Source organism: Ylistrum balloti, unplaced genomic scaffold (genome assembly GCF_031769215.1).
Source record: "Ylistrum balloti isolate Yb309-2 unplaced genomic scaffold, AGI_CSIRO_Ybal_v1 Utg369568, whole genome shotgun sequence".
NCBI classification, from domain to species: domain Eukaryota; kingdom Metazoa; phylum Mollusca; class Bivalvia; order Pectinida; family Pectinidae; genus Ylistrum; species Ylistrum balloti.
In genome coordinates this window covers 857815-880339 of record NW_026781865.1, presented here as the reverse complement: position 1 = coordinate 880339, position 22525 = coordinate 857815, and the positions used below count along the sequence as shown (strand labels likewise).

The following is a 22525-nucleotide window of genomic DNA, read 5'->3' as shown; positions in this document are numbered from 1 at the left end:
TGTTTTTTCAGATTATAACTTTTGTAAAATACATGTTTGTCCAATATACTGAGTATGTTGATCCATAAATATTATATAAAGATTATCATGAGGAAGTGCTGTATTTCTGATCTGTAAGATTATATTTTTGCAGGATTGTGTATGTGGTGTGCGCTTGTGTTTTACAGCTCCGCATGTTAGTAAATTCACTACCAAATTCACCATCACAGCTTATATTGTATAGCAATGCAATATATTTCCTGTAATCAGTATTGTGAAATATTGTTTGGCTGCCAATGTGTAAAAAGAAAAATTCCAGTGATTATAAGAAAATTGTCATGCCACATTTTTAAGGGTGCTGGGGTCATAAAGTGTTATCACCCTGGTCCAGCCATCTGGTTGGTCATATCTTGAGAATTTCTCAAAATATTTGGTTTATATTTACCCCAAAGAATCATTATAAACATCAGGTTCTACACCTGAACACATCCTAGCCTGCCAAAGACCAGAGGTTTTTATATCGTGTGGAAGCTTTCTAGTTTCTATATTTTCCTTCTTTGACTTACCAGTATTTCAGGTTATTGGCAACGAACACTATTTACAAGACATGTCAGTCACAAGCAGATTGGTACACACTGCTGTGATCAATCCAAATTCACAAAAATACCACGAGTTTATTCAGAAGTCATTGCCAAATAATAACAGAAGGCATGACAAAGGATACAGATCCCCATGTGGCTCCGCCTAGACTTGAGCACAATAAAGATGGCAAGTTGCATGAAGTTTGATCAGGATCATTCAAGGAAGGAATCCACTAAGGTGCTGACACAGATTTTCTAAAAATAGTAATGATGACCTTGCCCAAGCTATTATAGTCCTTTTTGTTTGTGAAAGTTTTATCAAAATCACTCAAGAAACGAAGTAGTGCTGACATGGATTTTCTTGGAGTAGTTAGTGACCTTGACCCTAAAACACCTCTTGAGATATATAAGTCTTTTACAAATTTCTGAGGTTTCATGAAAATCCATCTAGAAATGAAACCTCTATATGACATGTTTCCTATTCCTATATCCCCTACCCAACATTTGTTGGGAAGAGGAATTTCTAGACATAACTTTAACCCATCTATTCGTCCATTGATTTCACAAAAAAGAGAAATTGGTAAACATATAAGTTTTTCTGATGTTGGTGCCAAGAATGATACGACTTTGACCCCTTCACCTTGTTTTGACCTATTGCCTACTGGTTTACATTTATCACACAGGCTTCATCAAGTCCTGATGAGGTGTCTGCGATTGAGGTGATACTAGAAGACAACCAAATAAATCCACTTACTGGTAACACTTGAGTATATTTGATGTACTTTGATAATGCTTAGAATTTGCTGATTTTAGTGAAGATGCGTATCCAGAGAAACTAAAACCCTCACAAAATATACCAGGTAACCAAAATAGAGTATAACCATGTCATTCTTGTGGTGTTAAGATTTCATTGCATGTACTGTTCGTGTATGTTTGCATCAAGTTCGGAGAGACTTGCAGAAACATTTTTATGAGCAAGAAAGAGGCCAATCTTTATTCTTATCATAAACCTATAATCTGAAACACTCTCGTCAAAAACATGATCAGGCAGTGCTGAATTTTGTCTCAGAAAATTTGTAAAATGTGTCAGCAAAAATCCTTGTCTAATTCTTGGTATCAGCAGGACCTGGAAGTGTTTACATAAATAAAGTGGGTTAATCACCAAGGCAGCTTCCTGCACACTTCTATCAACATTTCTTTTATATTTATTAATTTCTTAAAGTTTCAAAATTGATGTCAATTATGACGAGAGACCATAAATAATGTTGTTATAGTAATCTATACTAAAAGGATAAAGAAACGCAGGGTGAACTTTAAACCAGAAATTAAGTATGATATCGGGCTTCATTTAAAATGAAATTTTGTATACTTACAGATAAATTAAAGCTTAAAAATTTCCAAAGTCTGTATTTTGCATCTGACAATTGGTTTAGAGGTACTAACGATTAAATTGAATGGACCCATAGGATTGTGAAATTGAAATTGAACTGAGTCATCAATATCGTGTGTCCGCCGTTTGCTGTGGTCACGGCCCTTATTCTTCTGGTCATAGAGTTCATGAGAGCGTTAATCCATCTTGTGGGGATGTTGTCCCACTCTTCAATCAGAGCTCTGGTCAACTGCTCTCGAGTAGCAGGGGGTGGCTGGCGCTTTCGAACCTGTATATCCAACTGGTCCCAAAGATGCTCGATCGGGGACAAATCGGGGCTATATGACGACTAATCTAGTGGTTGAATGTTGTTGTTGGCCAGAAAGACTTGGCAAATCCTTGCTAGGTGGGGCCTAGCATTATCCTGCTGGAGGGTTAGATTATGCTGCTGTAAGAAAGGGATAACATGGGGTCAGAGGATCTCATCTCTATACTTAGCTGCTGTTAAATTGCCATCAATAACAACCAATTGTGATTTTAACCCATGTGAGATTCCTCCCCACACCATTACTGAACCGCCCCCAAACCTATCCCTGTCTACAACGCAAGTGTCCATAAAATGTTTGCCCTGACGTTGGTAGACACGTTGACGGCCGTCAGATCGATAAAGACAGAATCGAGACTCGTCTGTGAAGAACACTTGTCTCCACTGCCTCAGTGGAAACCGTCGTAGAGCATGTGCAGCGACGCAGGCCATACGACGCTGACGTCGAACAGGGGTAAGGTGTGGACCTACGTAGGGACGACGTGCTTTTACACCAACTTCTCGTAATCCATTCCTTACAGTTTTTTAACTTATAGGGCGCCCATGATTTCCACAAACATTAAGTGCACTCTCAACGGCAGTAAGGCGGCGATTACGCACATTAGAGACGACGATATAGCGGTCCTGACATTATGCGCAGACGTCCTGACCTAGGTCGATCGGCCAATCGCCCAGTTTCACGAAGACGTCTTACAAGACGTTCTATGGTGGAAACATTAACACCAAAGTGCCTAGCAACCTGATTTTGCAGCTGTCCTTGCATCAGCATCTGAATGGCCTGACCCCTCTGAACTTCTGTGAGTCGTGCCATTCTTAAAACGAATCAAATTCTCAATTAATTTTAGGGAAGCAGTTTGTCTGTATAAAGACTAATGAAGAGTGACTTGACCAACGCTGCATGAGACCAGAACAACACGGTGCACGAGATTCTTGTTGTTTCCTTCCTCCATTTACCAGATCTGCGCACTGTACCGCGACTAAATTTTCGATACATGACAAGGTGTAATATGACCTAATCACTCAATCCACAAAGTTTTACTTTATTTGGAGAACGCGTTTTCAAAATATCGGAATAAATATTACCCTGCGTTTCTTTATCCTTTCAGTATAAATATACACTATGGGAAATCAGTTGTTAACCAGATTTATTGATGACATACAAAACTTTGCTGTAATATTGTATATAATTTATTCAATATTTCTGCTTGGCATTGATACACATACTTAAACAGCACAATTTCTGCAGCAATCAATTTTGAAGTTGACATATTGTGTAATTCTTCAAATCCTTTATTCAATATTTAATCATGAAAACATGAAGCCTTCCCTCGGTGATATTGTGATGTTTAGTTTATGTGAATCGGATAGTTCCAAAAACCGCATCATTAATTTCTGTTAATTCAGAGTAATTTGACACATGGTGACACTGAGGATGTGTCCTGTTTTGACATGAAGACTGTAGAAGACAGCTAGGACAGTACAAACACACATTCAGATGAGTCGATGTCAGCTATTGTAATCTTGTTCAGACAACTTGTTATAGTAGGTATCCATTTTATTCTGTAATGATTCATACAGCTGAAACAAGATGGAAATAAGATTGTTACATTCTTCAGTTATAATATCCTATCAATCTTCTGGATTCATGTCTGATCCGAGTTTAAGAATCACCTTTAATTCTGTGTAGACGGTTTATGAGTTCATTACAAGACAATGATATAGCATCTGTTGGCATTTTTATTGAAAATGTAAAATAAGGACAAGCTTATTACTAGCCATGGGCTTATTGCTTCACATGAAAACTTATTCAGCTGTCAAATGCATGATGTCTTTCAGCTTTGAATTTATCCTAGCATTTTCACCAATTACATCAGAAGACATGACAGGTAAAATGATTCTGTAAACAACTTTGCAGACTTTTGCCGTTTACCTTTCCATGTGTGATATCATGTTTGTGATCCTGTAATGCAATTAGCAGCTGGTCAATACATGTGTAGGGCAACCAGGCCGTCTGTGTGTGATTTTGTAGACAACCCTGTCAACAAAAGCAACAATAATGTAGGTTTAACAATATTGTAGCTAAAATGGTGCGAAACACAAAAAGAAGAAAAATTACGATTTTATATCCAAGGTTGTTTGAATTTATATCTATCACTTTTTCACTTAAGAGTACTCACCCGTAAATTAAAAAGTTCACTCCCGTGTCCGGTGAAAGAGTCCATGACTGCATCAATATATTCCATGGTTAAAATCACGGCATCCTCCAGCATGTCATAGTCAATATAAACCCTTAGTAGTTCTGATGTGTTCAAACCCTGTAATAACAAGCACAATAAACCACAGTACAAAACCTGTCCGTTACAACAGCAACAGCACATGCTTTATAAATGCATTTAAATACTATATTTCAATAATGTTTTGCTTTTTCATTAGTTTTGAAGTTATTTTTCTGACTTTCATTGTAGTCTTAAAAACCATGAAAATAAAAGCTGAAATTTCGAAGGATACTACCACTAAGATATCATTGGGATAAATCACCTTGTAAGAGTTGATGAGCCAAGTTGGTAGAGGGAAGGCCTGCGAGAGCAATTTCATTGCTATACAGCGATGGTATTGTCCTGTGTGGTCCTCATATGTCTCTAAGTAGTGCTGTAGGAGTAGCCAAGCTAAGTCTGTGGCACTGTGGAAACAGAAGGTGAAGATCTTCCCTTCACTACTGGTAAAATGACAAGCTACTGTAGTATATCTTGATTTAAGTGACAAAATGTATCCTGATGATCACTTAAAGGATAATTATTCTATTACTGATTACCCATATACTGTACCTGGTATCCTTGGTGAGGTTTGACAGAGCTAAGTTGTTCTCCTGTAACCAGTCCCATGTCACTGTCACAACAGAGTTATCCCAGGAACTGCTACGGGACAGCTTCACACACCTGACACACAGTTTACATCATATTGAAATTGAAATCCTTTTTTGACATTAGAATATTTATGGAGCTGGTGATGAAGATAAGAGGAGCTATTTTCCCCTTCTCTATAGAGCATGTGACCTTTTTAAATAGCTTTCTAACATATAATATTACTAATGAGGTCTGATTTAAGTGGATGTAAAATATACTTGTATCTTACTAAAATACAGACTGCTGACTGTGGTCATTATGCCATAACATATGCTTTATTTCAGAATATCTCCACAAAGCACATGGATAATTTATTGAAGAGACAGTAATTACCTTCAGGATTTAAGTCTCATTCATTTTATATTAAAGAGAGAATTTGGAATATTTCAACTGCTCTAGTGACATGATTTCATAATGATTTTCAAACTACAAATGCTTGTCCTGGCTGAGGGACTTGCAGTAGGATGAATAGGTAGACAGGAAAAGTAAACATTATAGCTCTCACCATTAATTTTAAAATGGAAAACCACATTTTCCGGGTTATAAGCCGCATCAACATATAAGCCACACCCTTCTTATGAAGTGATAACTGTTCAGTTAGTAGTTTGTATAGTAAACCGTATGTAACGTCATGACCGTATATCTGTTTATAGACAATCTGTGACAGCATGAAAGTCAAACAAATGCCGTCACAGACTATCTATGAACAGATATAGGACCATGACGTCACATGCAATTTACTAAACAATATCTCCATCAATATCTGTACAGTTAAATATAAAGAAGGCCCTTACATGCATGCTGACCAAATTCTTATAGTCCTGTATCATTTACACTATGGCTTCAAAGTGACTGCAAAAATCCACAAGATATTATTGTGATTCAGATGAAGAGGTATGATTAATTAAAACCACAAGAATGTTATTTTTATCTCAATCTTCAAATCATCTTGTATACGATTGAAAATGTCCGTTCTAGACGATCTGTTTCAGCCACAAACATGCGAAGGGTTGATTCTCATAAGAAAAAAGCTCAGTACATTCTTGTACTGGTATGCTTCCTGGATTTTTTGTTGTTGTTTCATCCTGCTGATTTTGTTTTCGTCCACCGGTATATTAGCTGCACACCCAACTCATGAGGAAAAAAGGAGCAGCTTATAATACGGAAAATACAGTGACCAATATAACCTGTTTCAAACACTCATAGTGAGCTAATTTATTCTAATGATATAAACACTGACCTGAGTGCAAGACTTTCAAAGACTGTGACTAGTTTCATATCAAACACCTGACAGACAGTGATTGCTCTGTCATACATTCCTGCCTTTACCAAAAGTCCTACCATCTCATCTGGTCCAGGAGTTGGACCTGAAGAAGAAAATTCTACATTTCAAAAATTCTATGAAAATAAACAAGATCTGGTTATTTTGTGAGTCTGGAGGTTCTAGGTTAGAATATCACAGGTGATTCTACCTTTTCCTAGTCATGTTATGGCAATTTTTAATTTAATTATCAAAGTTGAAGGTTTAAATGCTGAGATATTGATAAAATTTGTAGATAATTGTCATTCAGCAGCAATGTGCGATGCATTTTCAGGAAAATACTAGGCTCCCCACATGAAGGGGTAATAATTACTCGTTAAAGTTTAACAGTAGCATTCATCTTTACTTAAATGAAAAATATTTAATATTTTCAACATTTTTTTTAATAAACTTGTAAATCTGTTGATAAGTAAAGGATCAAAGATCATTTTTGTCTTTCAATAGTTCAACCAAGGTGATCATATCAAAACATTACAGAGGTCTGACATCAGAAGGTTTAAATAAAGTCCAGTTAATGGCACCTGATGAGAGAGCTGGATCAGTGTCCTTCTGTATGAGTCTGAGCCGAGCATCCACCAACATGAACTCCTTCTCTATATCACTAAGCTCCATTATCTCCATCTTTTGGTCGGATGCTGAAACGTAAGCATCATAAAATACAGTGTTATGGCCCTTTAACAGTTTTATCAGTAGTCGGTATCATCCTCTATGAGAAAAGACATCCACCATCCCCTCCATACATCACATGGCAAATTAAACTATTATTGAACATTCTTGAAAATTATTCTATTAAAAAAAAGGAAAAAAACTGAACTTTTTGAATTTACTATGCTGTCATCCATCATCATCATTTCTAGTTCAAATGTCTGTTCTTACAGGGCTCTGATTAGTTCTCTCAATGATCAAAATACTATATCCATATATTCATTTAACAGAAATCATAGCTTAGCTTAACACATTCCTCACAGCTGTTACTTTTCTTCATTGTTACTGAAGAATCAAAAATGTTTTTGTGAGTGTGAATAAATCCAGCAATGAAATCAGCCAGGTGAAAACATTTTTCAAACAACACTCTTTACAGAAATGAAAGCTAGCTTAAGAGTAAACAGCAGGATTTGACAGTATGTGGAAATCCACTTTATATTAACTAAAATCTGACAAAAAGATAAAATCGGCCAAAAGGCTGTGAAGAATACCTGCTAGTTTTTCCTCACCATCCAAGAAATGCTTTGGTGAACTTCCAGAGTCATCTAATTTTGACTGAAAACAAAAGCTTCAGTTAGTAACATTTCAAATTGAACAGTTTTTCTCAGTAAAATCTGGGACAGACAGGTGAACTTTTGAGTTAGAGATGATTATTTTCTAACAACCATTGTGATTTGAATAAGAGCATGTTGATATCTGATAAAGGCTAAGAAATGGGTACAAACAAACAGAATTTGTAATCCATTATTCTTATGGTCTGTTGGTACAGGTTCACATACACAGCCATTGAAATGCTTAAGGATGCTACTTAAGTGATTTGTACCCATGTACTTTATTACCCTCATCACACAAATACCCAGTAAAACTCCTGTTCTCCAAAGGTTAAAAAAATAACCGAAAAAAAAACCTAGAAATTGTCAGCCAATAATTTGATGGCTTTTCACTGATACACATTATGTTACCGAAAGATCAATTGTTTCCATAAACATGACAGCTAACTGTTCAAGCAATTTATATATCACATATCTAAACTACAGACTGTAAATCTTCAGATTATTTATTTGTGTTACCTGAAAAAGAACTTTCTATACTCGTTCCTAAAACCACAATTTGACATTTGACACAACATTTCTTATTACTATCAATAGCAATTTAAAGTAATGTGCAAATAACCATCATCACTCCATACTTCTTAGCTACTGAAAAAAAGGCATTTAAAGATTTTAACAAAATTGACCCCTGTGACCTTAAAAGTGGATCAAGGTTACTTATAATATTCAAGCTTATAACTAACAAGTTTGACATCGTACATGTGAAATATCAAGGTTGCAGACCTTGTGGAAGTTTTTCAATGTTTATCCAAAAAAGGAATTTTCAATTTTGATCCCTATTGAGGACTGGAAGTTGAATTTTCAGAAAAAAATTTCATAAATACATTCAATAGCAATTGATCACAGTATGCATCTGACAAAATTTCATCACCATGTCTAGGTTATTGAGAAAATACTATTTCAAACATTTTGACAAAACTGAATACTGTGACTTTGAAATATTAACAAACTTGACGGGCAATGTCCTAAACATTTCAAATTTGAAACATCTTGTTTCTAGGCCTTATAGAATTTGAGAAGAATTTTTGACCCCTACAAAAACTAGAAGTTGATATTTTACAAAAAATATTTTATTAGAAATGTTTACTATTTTTATCTCACAGTACATATCCAAAGATGCATGAATTACATTCAGCACTCAATGAGATATTGCAATTAGAGGTAAAATTGGATATAACATCATGGCAGCCATTTTGTTTTTGTGAAGAAGTTGAAAGTGTCACGAACTGGAAGAGGACATTTATGGAAACATTTCTTATAACAATTAAGTGAAATATATGTAAGTGATATAGATCTAAAAAATTTCAAAAGAAAAAAAAAGAAAAAGTTTTAAATTTGTGACCTTCGACCTAACAGCAAGCTTTTTTCTTTGGCATACTTTGTATTCAGACGTCATAGGCAAAAGTTAGATATGGAAATTATCTACAAATAATATAATTCACAAACTCTGTACAATCAACGGTTGTTGAGAATTGGCTATATTAAAGATTTTAATGTACGATGTCATGGTGCCCATATTGGATTTATGACCTACTTAAAAATGTTACACACATATCTTCATATCCATGCCTACAATATACTAATTAGACTTACTTAACAAAATATCTAGACTACACAAATTTAGAAAGAAGAAAGATAATAAAAAGAACAAACATAACAATAATAAGTCTTTCCACCAGAAGCCCTAAAGAAGAGAGAAAAGAGAAACAAATTTACCCTATTCAGTTTCTGTACAGGTTTCACAATCCATGCATACTCTGGTTTTACGAGCCTCAACACATTCATGGTTGCTAGGTAACACTGCGCCTGACGCTCAAGACCCCTCTTTCCTGGTACCTCCCTTCCAAGTCTTGTGCCATGTTCATACATGACACGACCAGCTATGAAAAACAAACATGTCCCATCAAGACTTCCATAGAAACAACAGTTCTGTATGAACAGGTATAAAAGACTTTCTCATATTGTATATTCTTGAAATATCCAATCAATAAATTTTGTCAAATTATCAGCCATCTAGAATTTACTGTACGGGCAAAAATTACACCCACTTAACCTTTGACTTTGTGACTTGACCTTAATATAGACCCCAGATCTGGTACACGATAAATAATCATGACATAGCCATCTCACATGATACACAATCTCAAAGAAAGAAAGCTATTCCTGGGCAAGTTTTATGATTGGGAGTATTAGCATTTTAACTAGGCTTATCTAAGGGTATGGACGTTGCAGTGATAATAACTTTGATGATATCACCCAATCTATAAAGTTCCAACTCTATACAAGCTGTGACTGGTTTCTTTGTAGCCTTGAAGCATATAACAACTAGCATACAATGAACCAGAAGCTACGGGAGTATACGTTTATTTGTTGAAAAATTCCTTTTACACAAACCACTACCTTAAGAGGGCAATCTAGACAATTTTTTTTAAAAAATGATATCGATATGAACTCCAAAATAGGGTTTTTGTCATTTTAATATCTTGTTCCCCTGGGTTATATCACTAACCAAGTTTAGATTATTATATAGAGTTACAGTGTGCTGTACCTTTCCTGAAGTTGTTCCTAAAGATGTGGAATGCATACAAAAGGTCGTAGTAGTTATGGGTAAGCAGGTCTACAGATCGGGCACGACTCTCCAGGATATTCACAACCTACAAAATCAAGCCAACATCAACGAATTAATAGTGTAGATTGTAGATTTGATTGAGCCCTAGTTTGTAAATTGATTGAGTCCTAGTTTGTAGATTTGATTCAGTCCTAGTTTGTAGATTTGATTGAGCCCTAGTTTGTAAATTGATTGAGTCCTAGTTTGTACATTTGTTTGAGTCCTAGTTTGTAAATTGATTGAGTCCTAGTTTGTAGATATGATTGAGTCCTAGTTTGTACATTTGTTTGAGTCCTAGTTTGTAAATTGATTGAGTCCTAGTTTGTAGATTTGATTCAGTCCTAGTTTGTAAATTGATTGAGTCCTAGTTTGTAAATTGATTGAGTCCTAGTTTGTAAATTGATTGAGTCCTAGTTTGTAGATATGATTGAGTCCTAGTTTGTAAATTGATTGAGTCCTAGTTTGTAGATTTGATTCAGTCCTAGTTTGTAAATTGATTGAGTCCTAGTTTGTAAATTGATTGAGTCCTAGTTTGTAAATTGATTGAGTCCTAGTTTGTAGATATGATTGAGTCCTAGTTTGTAAATTGATTGAGTCCTAGTTTGTAAATTGATTGAGTCCTAGTTTGTAGATATGATTGAGTCCTAGTTTGTAAATTGATTGAGTCCTAGTTTGTAAATTGATTGAGTCCTAGTTTGTAGATATGATTGAGTCCTAGTTTGTAAATTGATTGAGTCCTAGTTTGTAGATTTGATTGAGTCCTAGTTTGTAGATATGATTGAGTCCTAGTTTGTAAATTGATTGAGTCCTAGTTTGTAGATTTGATTGAGTCCTAGTTTGTAGATATGATTGAGTCCTAGTTTGTAAATTGATTGAGTCCTAGTTTGTAGATTTGATTCAGTCCTAGTTTGTAAATTGATTGAGTCCTAGTTTGTAAATTGATTGAGTCCTAGTTTGTAAATTGATTGAGTCCTAGTTTCTAGATTGATTGAGTCCTAGTTTGTAGATTTGATTGAGTCCTAGTTTGTAGATATGATTGAGTCCTAGTTTGTAAATTGATTGAGTCCTAGTTTGTACATTTGTTTGAGTCCTACTTTGTTCATTAGAATAAGTTCTAGATTTACCTCTTCTTCTAGGTCAATGTACGGGAAACTTATCAATGCCTGAAGGTCGCCCCTCTCACACAACGTCACCAATAACTGTCTGAGACAATCTTTTCTCCTGTTCAAAAGAAAACAAAGCATCAACATCTATACTTCCCCTGGATTTAACATTCACTGGTTATGCATTGATCATAATTCTACCAGTAAGTTAACATGTGCTCTGCATCTTTCAACCTAAATAGAGTAATGACCACTATTCTGACATCACCAATCTGATAGTGAAAACCTGGCTTTGATGTTCAACAACCTTCACATAATGACATCTGGAGCATGAAACTTTAATGGGGTTTTTTTTTCAAAGTATGTATCATAGATTGGTTTTGTTACAATTTTCAAAAAAAAATACAATCTGCACTACATGACCATAATACTGTTACTGTTAAACTACTGTGTTTTAAAGATAGAAGAATTTCATACACATGGTTTTGTGAAACACTTGTATTGGATTGTATGATGTATGTGTAAAGAAATGGTTACCTGGATGGATCATGGTTTGTGAAACACTTGTATTGGATTGAATGATGTATGTGTAAAGCTACCTGGATGGATCTGGGTTTGTGAAACACTTGTATTGGATTGTATGATGTATGTGTAAAGTTACCTGGATGGATCAGGGTTTGTGAAACATTTGTATTGGATTGTATGATGTATGTGTAAAGTTACCTGGATGGATAATGGTTTGTGAAACACTGGTATTGGATTGTATGATGTATGTGTAAAGAAATGGTTAGCTGGATGGATCATGGTTTGTGAAACACTTGTATTGGATTGTATGATGTATGTGTAAAGTTACCTGGATGGATCAAGGTTTGTGAAACACTTGTATTGGATTGTATGATGTTTGTGTAAAGTTACCTGGCTGGATCAGGGTTTGTGAAACACTTGTATTGGATTGTATGATGTATGTGTAAAGTTACCTGGATGGATAATTGTTTGTGAAACACTTGTATTGGATTGTATGATGTATGTGTAAAGAAATGGTTAGCTTGATGGATCAGGGTTTGTGAAACACTTGTATTGGATTGTATGATGTATGTGTAAAGTTACCTGGATGGATCAGGGTTTGCTATCATGGCTGAATAGGCCTCCATGTTGTGGCCTAACTCAAGCTGGTACTTGAATAGCTTTGACCAAAGAGTGGGCTACAAGAGTAGATTATGAAGAGGATAAATGCCAATTTTTACAACATTGTAACATTATTTTACCCTTACACAAAACATTTCATCAACATCTTAACACATTAAACAATTTTTGTGAGTTAATGTTTTATCCCTTATCTCATTATCTAAACATTTTATACCATATCCTTTAAATAATTACATACAGATATTTCAAAATTAACTATAGACCTAAGCAATGTAAAGTGGTGTTATCCTTGTAAATGTTACTGCCTAAAATATTCTCAATTCTAACAGAATTAAGTATAAACAAAATAAATACCATTAAACATAATTTGTCTGACAATATAGCTGGAAATCCATCTCAAAAATAAACATTTGTCATAATCTGTGTTATTTACTTACCACATTTGGATCATCATCCTCTGCAATACTGATACCGGTCTTGGCAAGGGAGACAACCATGTCAGGAGCTCCAAATTCCTCAAACTGCTTTATTACCTGTTGTACAGAAGACAAAAATGTATAATATTGTTGTATATCTGATACCCATATGATCTCCAGTGGGGAAAAATGAAATAATGTAAATATTCATAGTACTCTATTTCAGACACTTTTCTATTTCTTTGTCTTTTCATAGTAAATCAATGGGTTGCAAAGTTCTTTTTATTTTTATTTTTTCATATCTAGGGACATAGGCAATAATTAAAAAGTGCTTTCAGCTATGAAAATTTTAAAATTCTTCATAAAAAGTGATAAAGAAAATGAAAATTGTTGAACTTGATTAAATCTGTCTAGATTGTTATTATCTGTTCCATGTCTGTTTTGGCTATTAGAAATAATTTGTGTCCATCACCTTGAGATAGTAAAGAACCTCCAGTCGTTTGTTGTGCGTTTCATCTGTCTGGAGAAGTTTTTGTCTCAGGAATGTTTCTGTGGCCACACCTTCCTTTGCTGCAGTAAAACACTGGCCAGCTTTTTGTGGTTCACTGACAATGAGAGAAAAAATTCTATTGATATTAATCACAACAAAAAAATACATGATACCAATCAGCGCAAAGAAATAGAGGATCATGTTTGAATGACACATGGGCATGCAAATAACCATGGTCATTTGTGTGTAAATTGCAAAGTTTTTTTAATAAATCATATTCACTACATAGAGTTTGATTTTTAACAGTCAACAGGAGCTGAAGCTATGTTTTGGAAATATTTACAATAAAATACACAGTACTTTCAGTATAGTACCTAGAAACCACCATCTGAATTTTGTCATTGATTAGCCTTTGTTTTCTAGTAAGTTGCAGTGACTTTTAGGTTTAAAAACTAAATTGCAAACTCACCCAAAAATGTTTAACAAGGAATCTTTTCAAAATTAGAACTTCATTAGTCCAAAGATATGAAATTTGTCATGTGTTGTAAAAATAAAGCTCAGTGATCCATATAACTTGCCTAAATTGACACACAAAATGGAATAAGCTTCTCAAGTAATAATAACTCTGTTTGTAATCATGAACCCCTCTTTGTCTGTAATCTCCATGTACTTACATCCATTGTAACATTATCTTGAATACTTACTCAAAGTGTAGGTAGCACAGCCCCAACATAAATCTGCGTGAGGCAACATGCCACTCGCACCAGGAGCTCAGCAGACGAACATATTCCTGAAGCTGGAGGTATTGACAACTCCCTACAAGGAACTCTGGGAACACAAAGTAGGGGCTCATTGGCCAGCTTATGTAATGTCAAGGATCATAGGTCACATCTCATATTTGATATAAACTCTACAATCCGATGTTATCATTTCTTCATATGACTTAAATATCTGTAATATGGATTATGTCTCTTTCTCTTTGATTGAAGGAGCTGAACACAAAGAAATCTATTACACATGAAGGCCCTCGTTCCTAAGTAAACAGTAAACCAGAACTTTATGTTATGATGCTATGGGTGTAAATAAGAATGAAATCTGTTGAGATTATGAAAATATGGCATTGTTCTGTAGTAGCATAACACAGCACAGGACCAATGGAAATGAGTCACAAAATCTGACCTACAGGAAGTTCATTAAAAATTAGAGTTGGTGAATTGACATGATGGTCTTGAAGATGACCAAGTCAATTATGTTGTTTGTCTAATATAGATGTTAAACAGACCATCAAACAGAAACAATTATAAAATCACCAGAAAATAAGCCTAATGAAGTAATAAAAATTGTAACATCAGCAGAAATTTTACTGAAAAGATATACCCAATATTCTGTAAAAAATCTATGAGCCAGTGACCTTACCGTTCCGGATTTCATGATGTGCTATATTTAGATGGCTTGGCTGGGAGTATTCCCACCAATTTTGCCTGTCTAAACTGACCACAGGTGAGATATTTCAATGCTAACAATAGTTATTAAAGTCATTTAAATGAGTTCTTAAAGTAAAGAACAGCCAGAAATTTTGCAACTTTGATGAAATATCTCTGTGACAAATAATTGGAAACATCAGGGTTTTTTGTAACATACTAAACTACAGAGAAATTATCTAGTGTTTCGCGAGTGGAAAGGATACACAAGTCTAGACACAAACTTGGTGAGGCCTAGGATACCCAAAGTCCAGGTAGCACAGGGCTCATTCTCCATCAGTCGGGTCTGGGCCAACATTTGTCGTGCCTGTGTGCCACCCACAGCCTGTATAAACAGCTCTGCCAAACCTATATTCTGTAGACCTGGCAATTATAACATAGAAACAGTAACATTCTATTGTCTTCTCATAAAACAATAACATCATACAGTCTAATAGAATCTTTCACACCTTTAGGGCGAGACAGAAGGATCTCAACCCGAGGGAAGATTATTAAGTTGTTAAACATGACGCTTGCCTCCAATACACCAACATGATAATCAACAAACACCAATAATACTCAGGTTCAAACTCTGTGTAACAAAACTTTGAAGGAAATGGAACTCATTTTTTGGGAAAGTCATCTAATGGATTATTATTTTTCCTTTCAGTTTTATTCTTTCAGAAATCCATTTTTCATGTTTTCAATCCATCCTCAAAAAAAACCTAAGAAACAGAATCCCTCGACACTAACAGCTTTGAGTTTCTATTTCTTTAGTTCAGTTTAGAGTTTGTTACATGACTTTCCCTCTGGTTTTACATGCTTTTGGTACATCAATGAAGGACTCCTAGCAGAAAATTAAAATGTATGGTACAGTCTTATTCATTATGTAGCTTGCCTAGGGTATTATTATCTGATGTTTCTGCTATCTAAATGAAATTTAAAAGTGCTACAGATGTTTGTCCTTGGTACCAATGACCCCTCATGAATTTAAAATTCTACTTGCAGAAATGCTATCAAACACTCAATTTATTAAAGGCATAATATAGTATGATAGGCTTCTACCAATCACTACTTGTATACCCAGGCAACAAGGCCCTTCAAATAAAATAATCAAGAAAGGTGAGCTAAAGGTCATTGTGTAAAAGCTATAACAGGTATAATACAGACATGTTATCACAAGTTAATCACTCACTGGCTCTCTGCTGACTTGTCAGTCCTGATCCATCATTGATCTCTAAAGACGCTAGCTGTCTCACGTTAAATTCTCTGTAGAAAAAGCAACAATCACATTGATTTCTTGGTCAAAATCCTAATAATCAGCAGAAAATGTTATCAGTTAGCAACAACACTGTAAATTCACTTTCATATCCCACTTCACTTTATAGGACTTATGAAAAAACACTGATTTCCTTCTCAAAAGACAAATTCTTTAAATGTATTTCAAAACTTTACAAAACCCACTTCATTCTGGATTTAATTGATAAATATAAATACAAGTGCCTTGTGATAAAAGACACCTGTCCACATCGGTAGTCTTGATGCTGTTAAGTGAAGACAGGTACCAATGTCTGTACAAAATAGTTACTGGCTACTCATCTGACTAAGTGTGTCTATTGTTGATGTAGAGTTCAGTTTATACAGGTTCTGTTATACTTCCAGGGTACTGGTCTGACTATATACAGGTCTATACTTACAGGGTACTGGTCGGACTATATACAGGTCTATACTTACAGGGTACTGGTCGGACTATATACAGGTCTATACTTACAGGGTACTGGTCTGACTATATACAGGTCTATACTTACAGGGTTCTGGTCGGACAATATATAGGTCTACTGGGTACTGGTCTGACTATATACAGGTCTATACTTACAGGGTACTGGTCTGTCTATATACAGGTCTATACTTACAGGGTACTGGTCTGACTATATACAGGTCTATACTTACAGGGTACTGGTCTGACAATATACAGGTCTATACTCACAGGGTACTGGTCTGACTAGGTGTGGCTACAGACTCGGACACCCACTTAAGCAGCATGTAGGACTGGAGTAAGGTTAGGGTGTGAGGGATTAAATCGTGATGTAGACGGCCAGTAACATCAGGAGTAATACCATCCTAAACAAAACACAACACAAAAAAAAAAATAATTCTACATAATTCAACTTTCCAAGCCAAGTTATTAATCTGAATATAGGAAACTCTTATATCTAAATAGTCAGGATCACAGTCCTGAAGATAGAAGTTCTTATAACACAACCAGTAGAAGATATTTCAGTGTGACATTATGATAACACCACTGACAGATTCATCAGACAAATGACCAGTGTGAAGCATATTAGCAGTGACTTGGTCCGGAGCGCTGGAGATTGTACAGAATAAACACAATTTTATGGCTGTATGAGATGGTAAAAAGATTATAGCAGCACCATATTCACTCAAGAAAGAAATCGAAGGCACCGTCTTATTCCTTGATACCCTTCTAGTAAAAAAAGATTATTAGCACTTTTATTCTATTGACATTACCAACCAAAGAAAATGTTCCAAAATAGGATTACAGTCCCGTGTAAGTTGTACAGCAGCAGGAATATCAGATTAATAGGTTGGAAACTAGATAATCTCTCTTTCAAAAAAAAAAAAAAAAGGATCAGGAGTTACCTTAGAACAATGACTATCTTAAGATTCACTTACCCGATCTCCAAGCTGACATGCTGCCTCCTGTAGGATCAACAGATCTCTAAGGGCAGATAACCTTGTGACAGAGACCTGCTGTAGAGTGGCTGAGAGGATTTCCACAGCAGTGCCACTAGTGAAAAGCCGACTACATGCCAGCTGGTGGTTTGTGCTTTCACCTGTATCAGGAAAATATGCTACAGTTGTAAAATGTTATCACTTATGTACAATTATTGTTTGTTGTGTTTATTGTTCCAACTTTAATGTATGATGTACTATATGTTGGAGTCCTGCATGATTGCAATTATCTAAACTGATTAAGTTGTGTTATATTTGTTGCAGCATGTTATCTAAACTGATTAAGTTCAAAAAGTTGCAATGTCTAGGTGTTGGAGTCCTGCAGCATTCTAAACTGATTAAGTTCAAGTCTACTGTACTATATGTTGGAGTCCTGCAGCATGCTATCTAAACTGATTAAGTTCAAGTCTACTGTACTATGTGTTGGAGTCCTGCAGCATGTTATCTAAACTGATTAAGTTTAAGTCTACTGTACTATATGTTGGAGTCCTGCAGCATGCTATCTTAACTGATTAAGTTTAAGTCTACTGTACTATGTGTTGGAGTCCTGCAGCATGTTATCTAAACTGATTAAGTTTAAGTCTACTGTACTATGTGTTGGAGTCCTGCAGCATGTTATCTAAACTGATTAAGTTTAAGTCTACTGTACTATGTGTTGGAGTCCTGCAGCATGCTATCTAAACTGATTAAGTTTAAGTCTACTGTACTATGTGTTGGACTGTGTTATCTAAACTGATTAAGTTTAAGTCTACTGTACTATATGTTGGAGTCCTGCAGCATGTTATCTAAACTTATTAAGTTTAAGTCTACTATATGTATTGTGTTAGTTTAAGTCTACTGTACTATATGTTGGAGACCTGCACTGTACTATATGTTGGAGTCCTGCAGCATGCTATCTAAACTGATTAAGTTTAAGTCTACTGTACTATGTGTTGGAGTCCTGCAGCATGCTATCTAAACTTATTAAGTTTAAGTCTAGTGTACTATATGTTGGAGTCCTGCAGCATGTTATCTAAACTTATTAAGTTTAAGTCTACTGTACTATATGTTGGAGTCCTGCAGCATGTTATCTAAACTTATTAAGTTTATACTGTACTATATGTTGGAGTCCTGCAGCATGTTATCTAAACTGATTAAGTTTAAGTACTATATGTTGGAGTCCTGCAGCATGTTATCTAAACTTATTAAGTTTAAGTCTACTGTACTATATGTTGGAGTCCTGCAGCATGTTATCTAAACTGATTAAGTTTAAGTCTACTGTACTATATGTTGGAGTCCTGCAGCATGTTATCTAAACTGATTAAGTTTAAGTCTACTGTACTATATGTTGGAGTCCTGTAGCATGTTATCTAAACTTATTAAGTTTAAGTCTACTGTACTATGTGTTGGAGTCCTGCAGCATGTTATCTAAACTGATTAAGTTTAAGTCTACTGTACTATGTGTTGGAGTCCTGCAGCATGTTATCTAAACTGATTAAGTTTAAGTCTACTGTACTATGTGTTGGAGTCCTGCAGCATGTTATCTAAACTGATTAAGTTTAAGTCTACTGTACTATGTGTTGGAGTCCTGCAGCATGCTATCTAAACTGATTAAGTTTAAGTCTCCTGCCTGATTTTATGGTTCAATCAAAGCATCCTCCACTTCTGCTTCAGTAAAAATGTATCTTACATATGAAATCTAACCAAATGTAGGTCTTTGTAAATAGCTTCACTTCGAAATCAATGTAGTTTATGAACATGAAAAAATGTAAGACATATCCACAGCAAGCATTTTATAACCTTTCTCTATCACAGCAAGGAAATTGGAAATATTGAGTGAAAAGCAACTGACCGTCATCCATGGATGTGTCTTCTACATCATCTTGTGTGGTCAGGTCCATGGAATCCAGTAAAATCTGGATACAGTCCGGCAGGTTAATGATTCTCTGGATTTGGTCCCCAAGTGACATCATTGATGTTGATCCTTTCAGCAAACTGATTAAAAATAATGTCATAATTAGATTCATAACTTCATCATAACTATCTCAAACTGCTATAAGGCGTTTAGATAACAAAACGGCATGCATAAGAATAAAAAATTCAATAAGACAGAGACATTTTGCAGTAACCTTGGAAATATCTTGTATTTTGTTCAATTTTTATGCATCACATGCCATTTTGTTTTTTTATGACAAACACTTATCATGATGTTAAGCAGGTAACACAAAAAGAAAACAGAAAAATTTCCATACAAATTTCTGAATGTTAGAATAATGAACACTACAACAGATATAACTGAAGATGAATATCTTGGGGTATTTATTCTAGTAAATTCAATTGACTGAGGTTTGTATTTATCTATGAAGGTTGTATTTATTCATAAATATACCTGCCCTATTTGTGAAGCTAACGCTATAACATAAGAGTATATAAAGAAAAATCAGTAGTTTCCAGTACTGTGACAATGTTGTGGCAATTTCTTACCCTTCTTCTGTGAAGAGTTCCTCTACTATGTGATTAGCTAGAGTTCGGATCTCCTCCTGAGATGTAGGACAGTAGTCAAATTGTGCCCCTGCCTCGTCTGTGACCTTGGACCTGATCAGCTCTAGACACCGACCCAGCATCTCAACATCAAACTTTTGAGCATGATCTACATTAGAAAACAACCTTCCAAATATTGTGGAAAAGTTAGGATATTTAAACTTCAATCACATAACTATATAAATATAAAAACCTCTTATATCCAATTTCCAACACATATTCATTTCTTCAATTAAAATACTTTAGGTGTGGTTGGATGGCACAGTGAGAATTCCCAGAACAGATGTGGAAAGGTAGGGGTCACCTGCTTGACCGAGTTGGTTTCCCATGAGTTCACTGGTTTCCTTCCACAGTAAGACCATGTGCACACTTAAATCCTACCCCTCAAAAGTAATTAATACCAGTTGAAATGATTTATTTTGCAATGGCTGTAAAAGTCAATATTTACATAAAATCATTGTGTTCAGAACAAGACCCTAACCATGCTGAAAAACAGACCTAATTCCTGTTGGTCTGTCCACTCCCCACTTCCATAACACAGCTCCTCAATTCTATCACAGGGCCGAATGTAGGTCACACAGCCCTAAAACATAAAACCATCCATTTCAATAACAATGAGAGGTTAATAAGAACTGAAAACATCAGTTTGTCTCATATCATTCAGAACTTAATCATGCATGAAGATGGTAAAATTTGAATAAGCAGAAATTGTAGTCAATATGCATAGTATAAAATGCCCTTTTATTTTGCTAGAGCACTTTAAGATTTATTTTCATGAATATTTTTTATACTACATGCAATTAAGAGCATTTTTAATGTTTGGCTTGATGAAATGTTTAACCCTACATCTTTATACCAGCACTCCAACCAGGAAAAAACATGCAAATTTTGAAATCTTAACCCAGACCATAAGATGGCCTTGACCCTTGAGATATGTGAACCCCGACCCTTACTTTACCTTTTTGATAAGACAAACCAAGCCTGTGATGGGATCAGTTAGTAGTCCCTTCATCTTGGCTCCAACCTATAACGAAAAATAGTTCAAGAAAAGTATCAATAATAATATATCTTTCACATGGAAACATTCAAACATGTAAATACACATGAAATGATAGATATATAATTTAGTCTGAGTGATATATTCATACTACTTGCCATTCTGGAGAATCCTTATTAAGGATGAAGCAGCTGTTTGATGCTCATTAGTGTACCTGTTGGTTCCATTGTTGTATACTTTATATGAGAATGGGACATTACCTGCATGGATTGATCTAGCTTTACAAGGCATGTGTCGCCGATGAAGCAGAAAATGCTTACTTTTCCGGAATGATTGATTTTATTCTCCTAATATTCTTCAGAAGTCTTTTCTTTGTTCAAATTTTGCCCTAGTTTTATTGAATTTGAGTTTGGATTATAATATTGTTGTCATGGTAGTATTTTCTTGTTGCTTTTATATAAACTATTTGGCATCTACACTATCACTATAATCAAACCCAAAGCTTTGGCATAATTCTTCTCTGTGTGTTTTGTACATTTCTTCTGTGTGCATTTTGAAGATTTCAGCTATATATTTTGAGCAATCAACCTGTATCTTTTATATAATCAACATGTGTATATTTTGTACAGCCAAATAACACAGTGTACAGTGTTTATTTGTATGTATATCTATACTTTTTTTTTTTTTTCAAATCTGCGAAACCTAGAATCCCACTTGAAGTTATTCAGATAAAAAATCCTGGCCCTTGCCACTGTTAGACTGTGACTCTGTGAACCTGTTTTGTTACCTCCTGATATTGGACACAGCAGGAGTGGAATTTTGTCCACTGGTCAAGCTGGATCTGGTAGTATTCCTCTTCTGCAAGTTCATTGGATGCTGCAGAATTTCTGATCTATAACACAAAAAGAAAAAAAGTGGAAGGGGACTACTTATCATATTTTTTGCCGTATTTTATTTCGTTCCTTTTTCCTTTGCTCTTCTTGTGTGTGTTTTTTTTCAGTTTTTTTCTAGTTTGCTTTCGTTTTGTTTTAATAAAAGTGAGTGATCTGTTAGTCTTTCAAGATGAAATTGAATAACTGGCCAAAGGTTTCTGCTTTTCTTTCTTTGCTTAAAAGATAAAAAAAAACACAACAACAACGACAAAATATTTGGGGAAAAAAACAGCACAAAACATGATATCCAGTGTACATTTTACTACAAATCTCAGCAATTGTATCAGATGAATAAACATGAGTGA

General features: G+C 35.1%; 1 protein-coding gene across 1 annotated transcript in view; it reads right to left on the bottom strand.

Moving 5' to 3' along the window:
* Nucleotides 1–3460: 3460 nt before the first annotated feature.
* Nucleotides 3461–22525, bottom strand: part of LOC132558373 (nuclear pore complex protein Nup160-like) — a 28859-nt gene continuing 9794 nt past the window's right edge. The window contains exons 13-36 of the mRNA XM_060222958.1: nucleotides 22076–22180; nucleotides 21250–21315; nucleotides 20790–20874; nucleotides 20235–20400; nucleotides 19603–19745; nucleotides 17712–17872; nucleotides 17005–17138; nucleotides 16213–16286; nucleotides 15245–15401; nucleotides 14262–14417; nucleotides 13540–13672; nucleotides 13089–13184; nucleotides 12613–12707; nucleotides 11527–11623; nucleotides 10343–10448; nucleotides 9511–9674; nucleotides 7675–7738; nucleotides 7000–7113; nucleotides 6398–6524; nucleotides 5080–5190; nucleotides 4793–4934; nucleotides 4432–4569; nucleotides 4185–4289; nucleotides 3461–3832 (exon numbers count right to left, since the gene is read on the bottom strand). Coding sequence (XP_060078941.1) covers nucleotides 3761–3832; nucleotides 4185–4289; nucleotides 4432–4569; nucleotides 4793–4934; nucleotides 5080–5190; nucleotides 6398–6524; nucleotides 7000–7113; nucleotides 7675–7738; nucleotides 9511–9674; nucleotides 10343–10448; nucleotides 11527–11623; nucleotides 12613–12707; nucleotides 13089–13184; nucleotides 13540–13672; nucleotides 14262–14417; nucleotides 15245–15401; nucleotides 16213–16286; nucleotides 17005–17138; nucleotides 17712–17872; nucleotides 19603–19745; nucleotides 20235–20400; nucleotides 20790–20874; nucleotides 21250–21315; nucleotides 22076–22180 — 2811 coding nt within the window. The 3' untranslated portion in view covers nucleotides 3461–3760. The remainder of the gene's footprint in view (nucleotides 3833–4184; nucleotides 4290–4431; nucleotides 4570–4792; nucleotides 4935–5079; nucleotides 5191–6397; nucleotides 6525–6999; nucleotides 7114–7674; nucleotides 7739–9510; nucleotides 9675–10342; nucleotides 10449–11526; nucleotides 11624–12612; nucleotides 12708–13088; nucleotides 13185–13539; nucleotides 13673–14261; nucleotides 14418–15244; nucleotides 15402–16212; nucleotides 16287–17004; nucleotides 17139–17711; nucleotides 17873–19602; nucleotides 19746–20234; nucleotides 20401–20789; nucleotides 20875–21249; nucleotides 21316–22075; nucleotides 22181–22525) is intronic.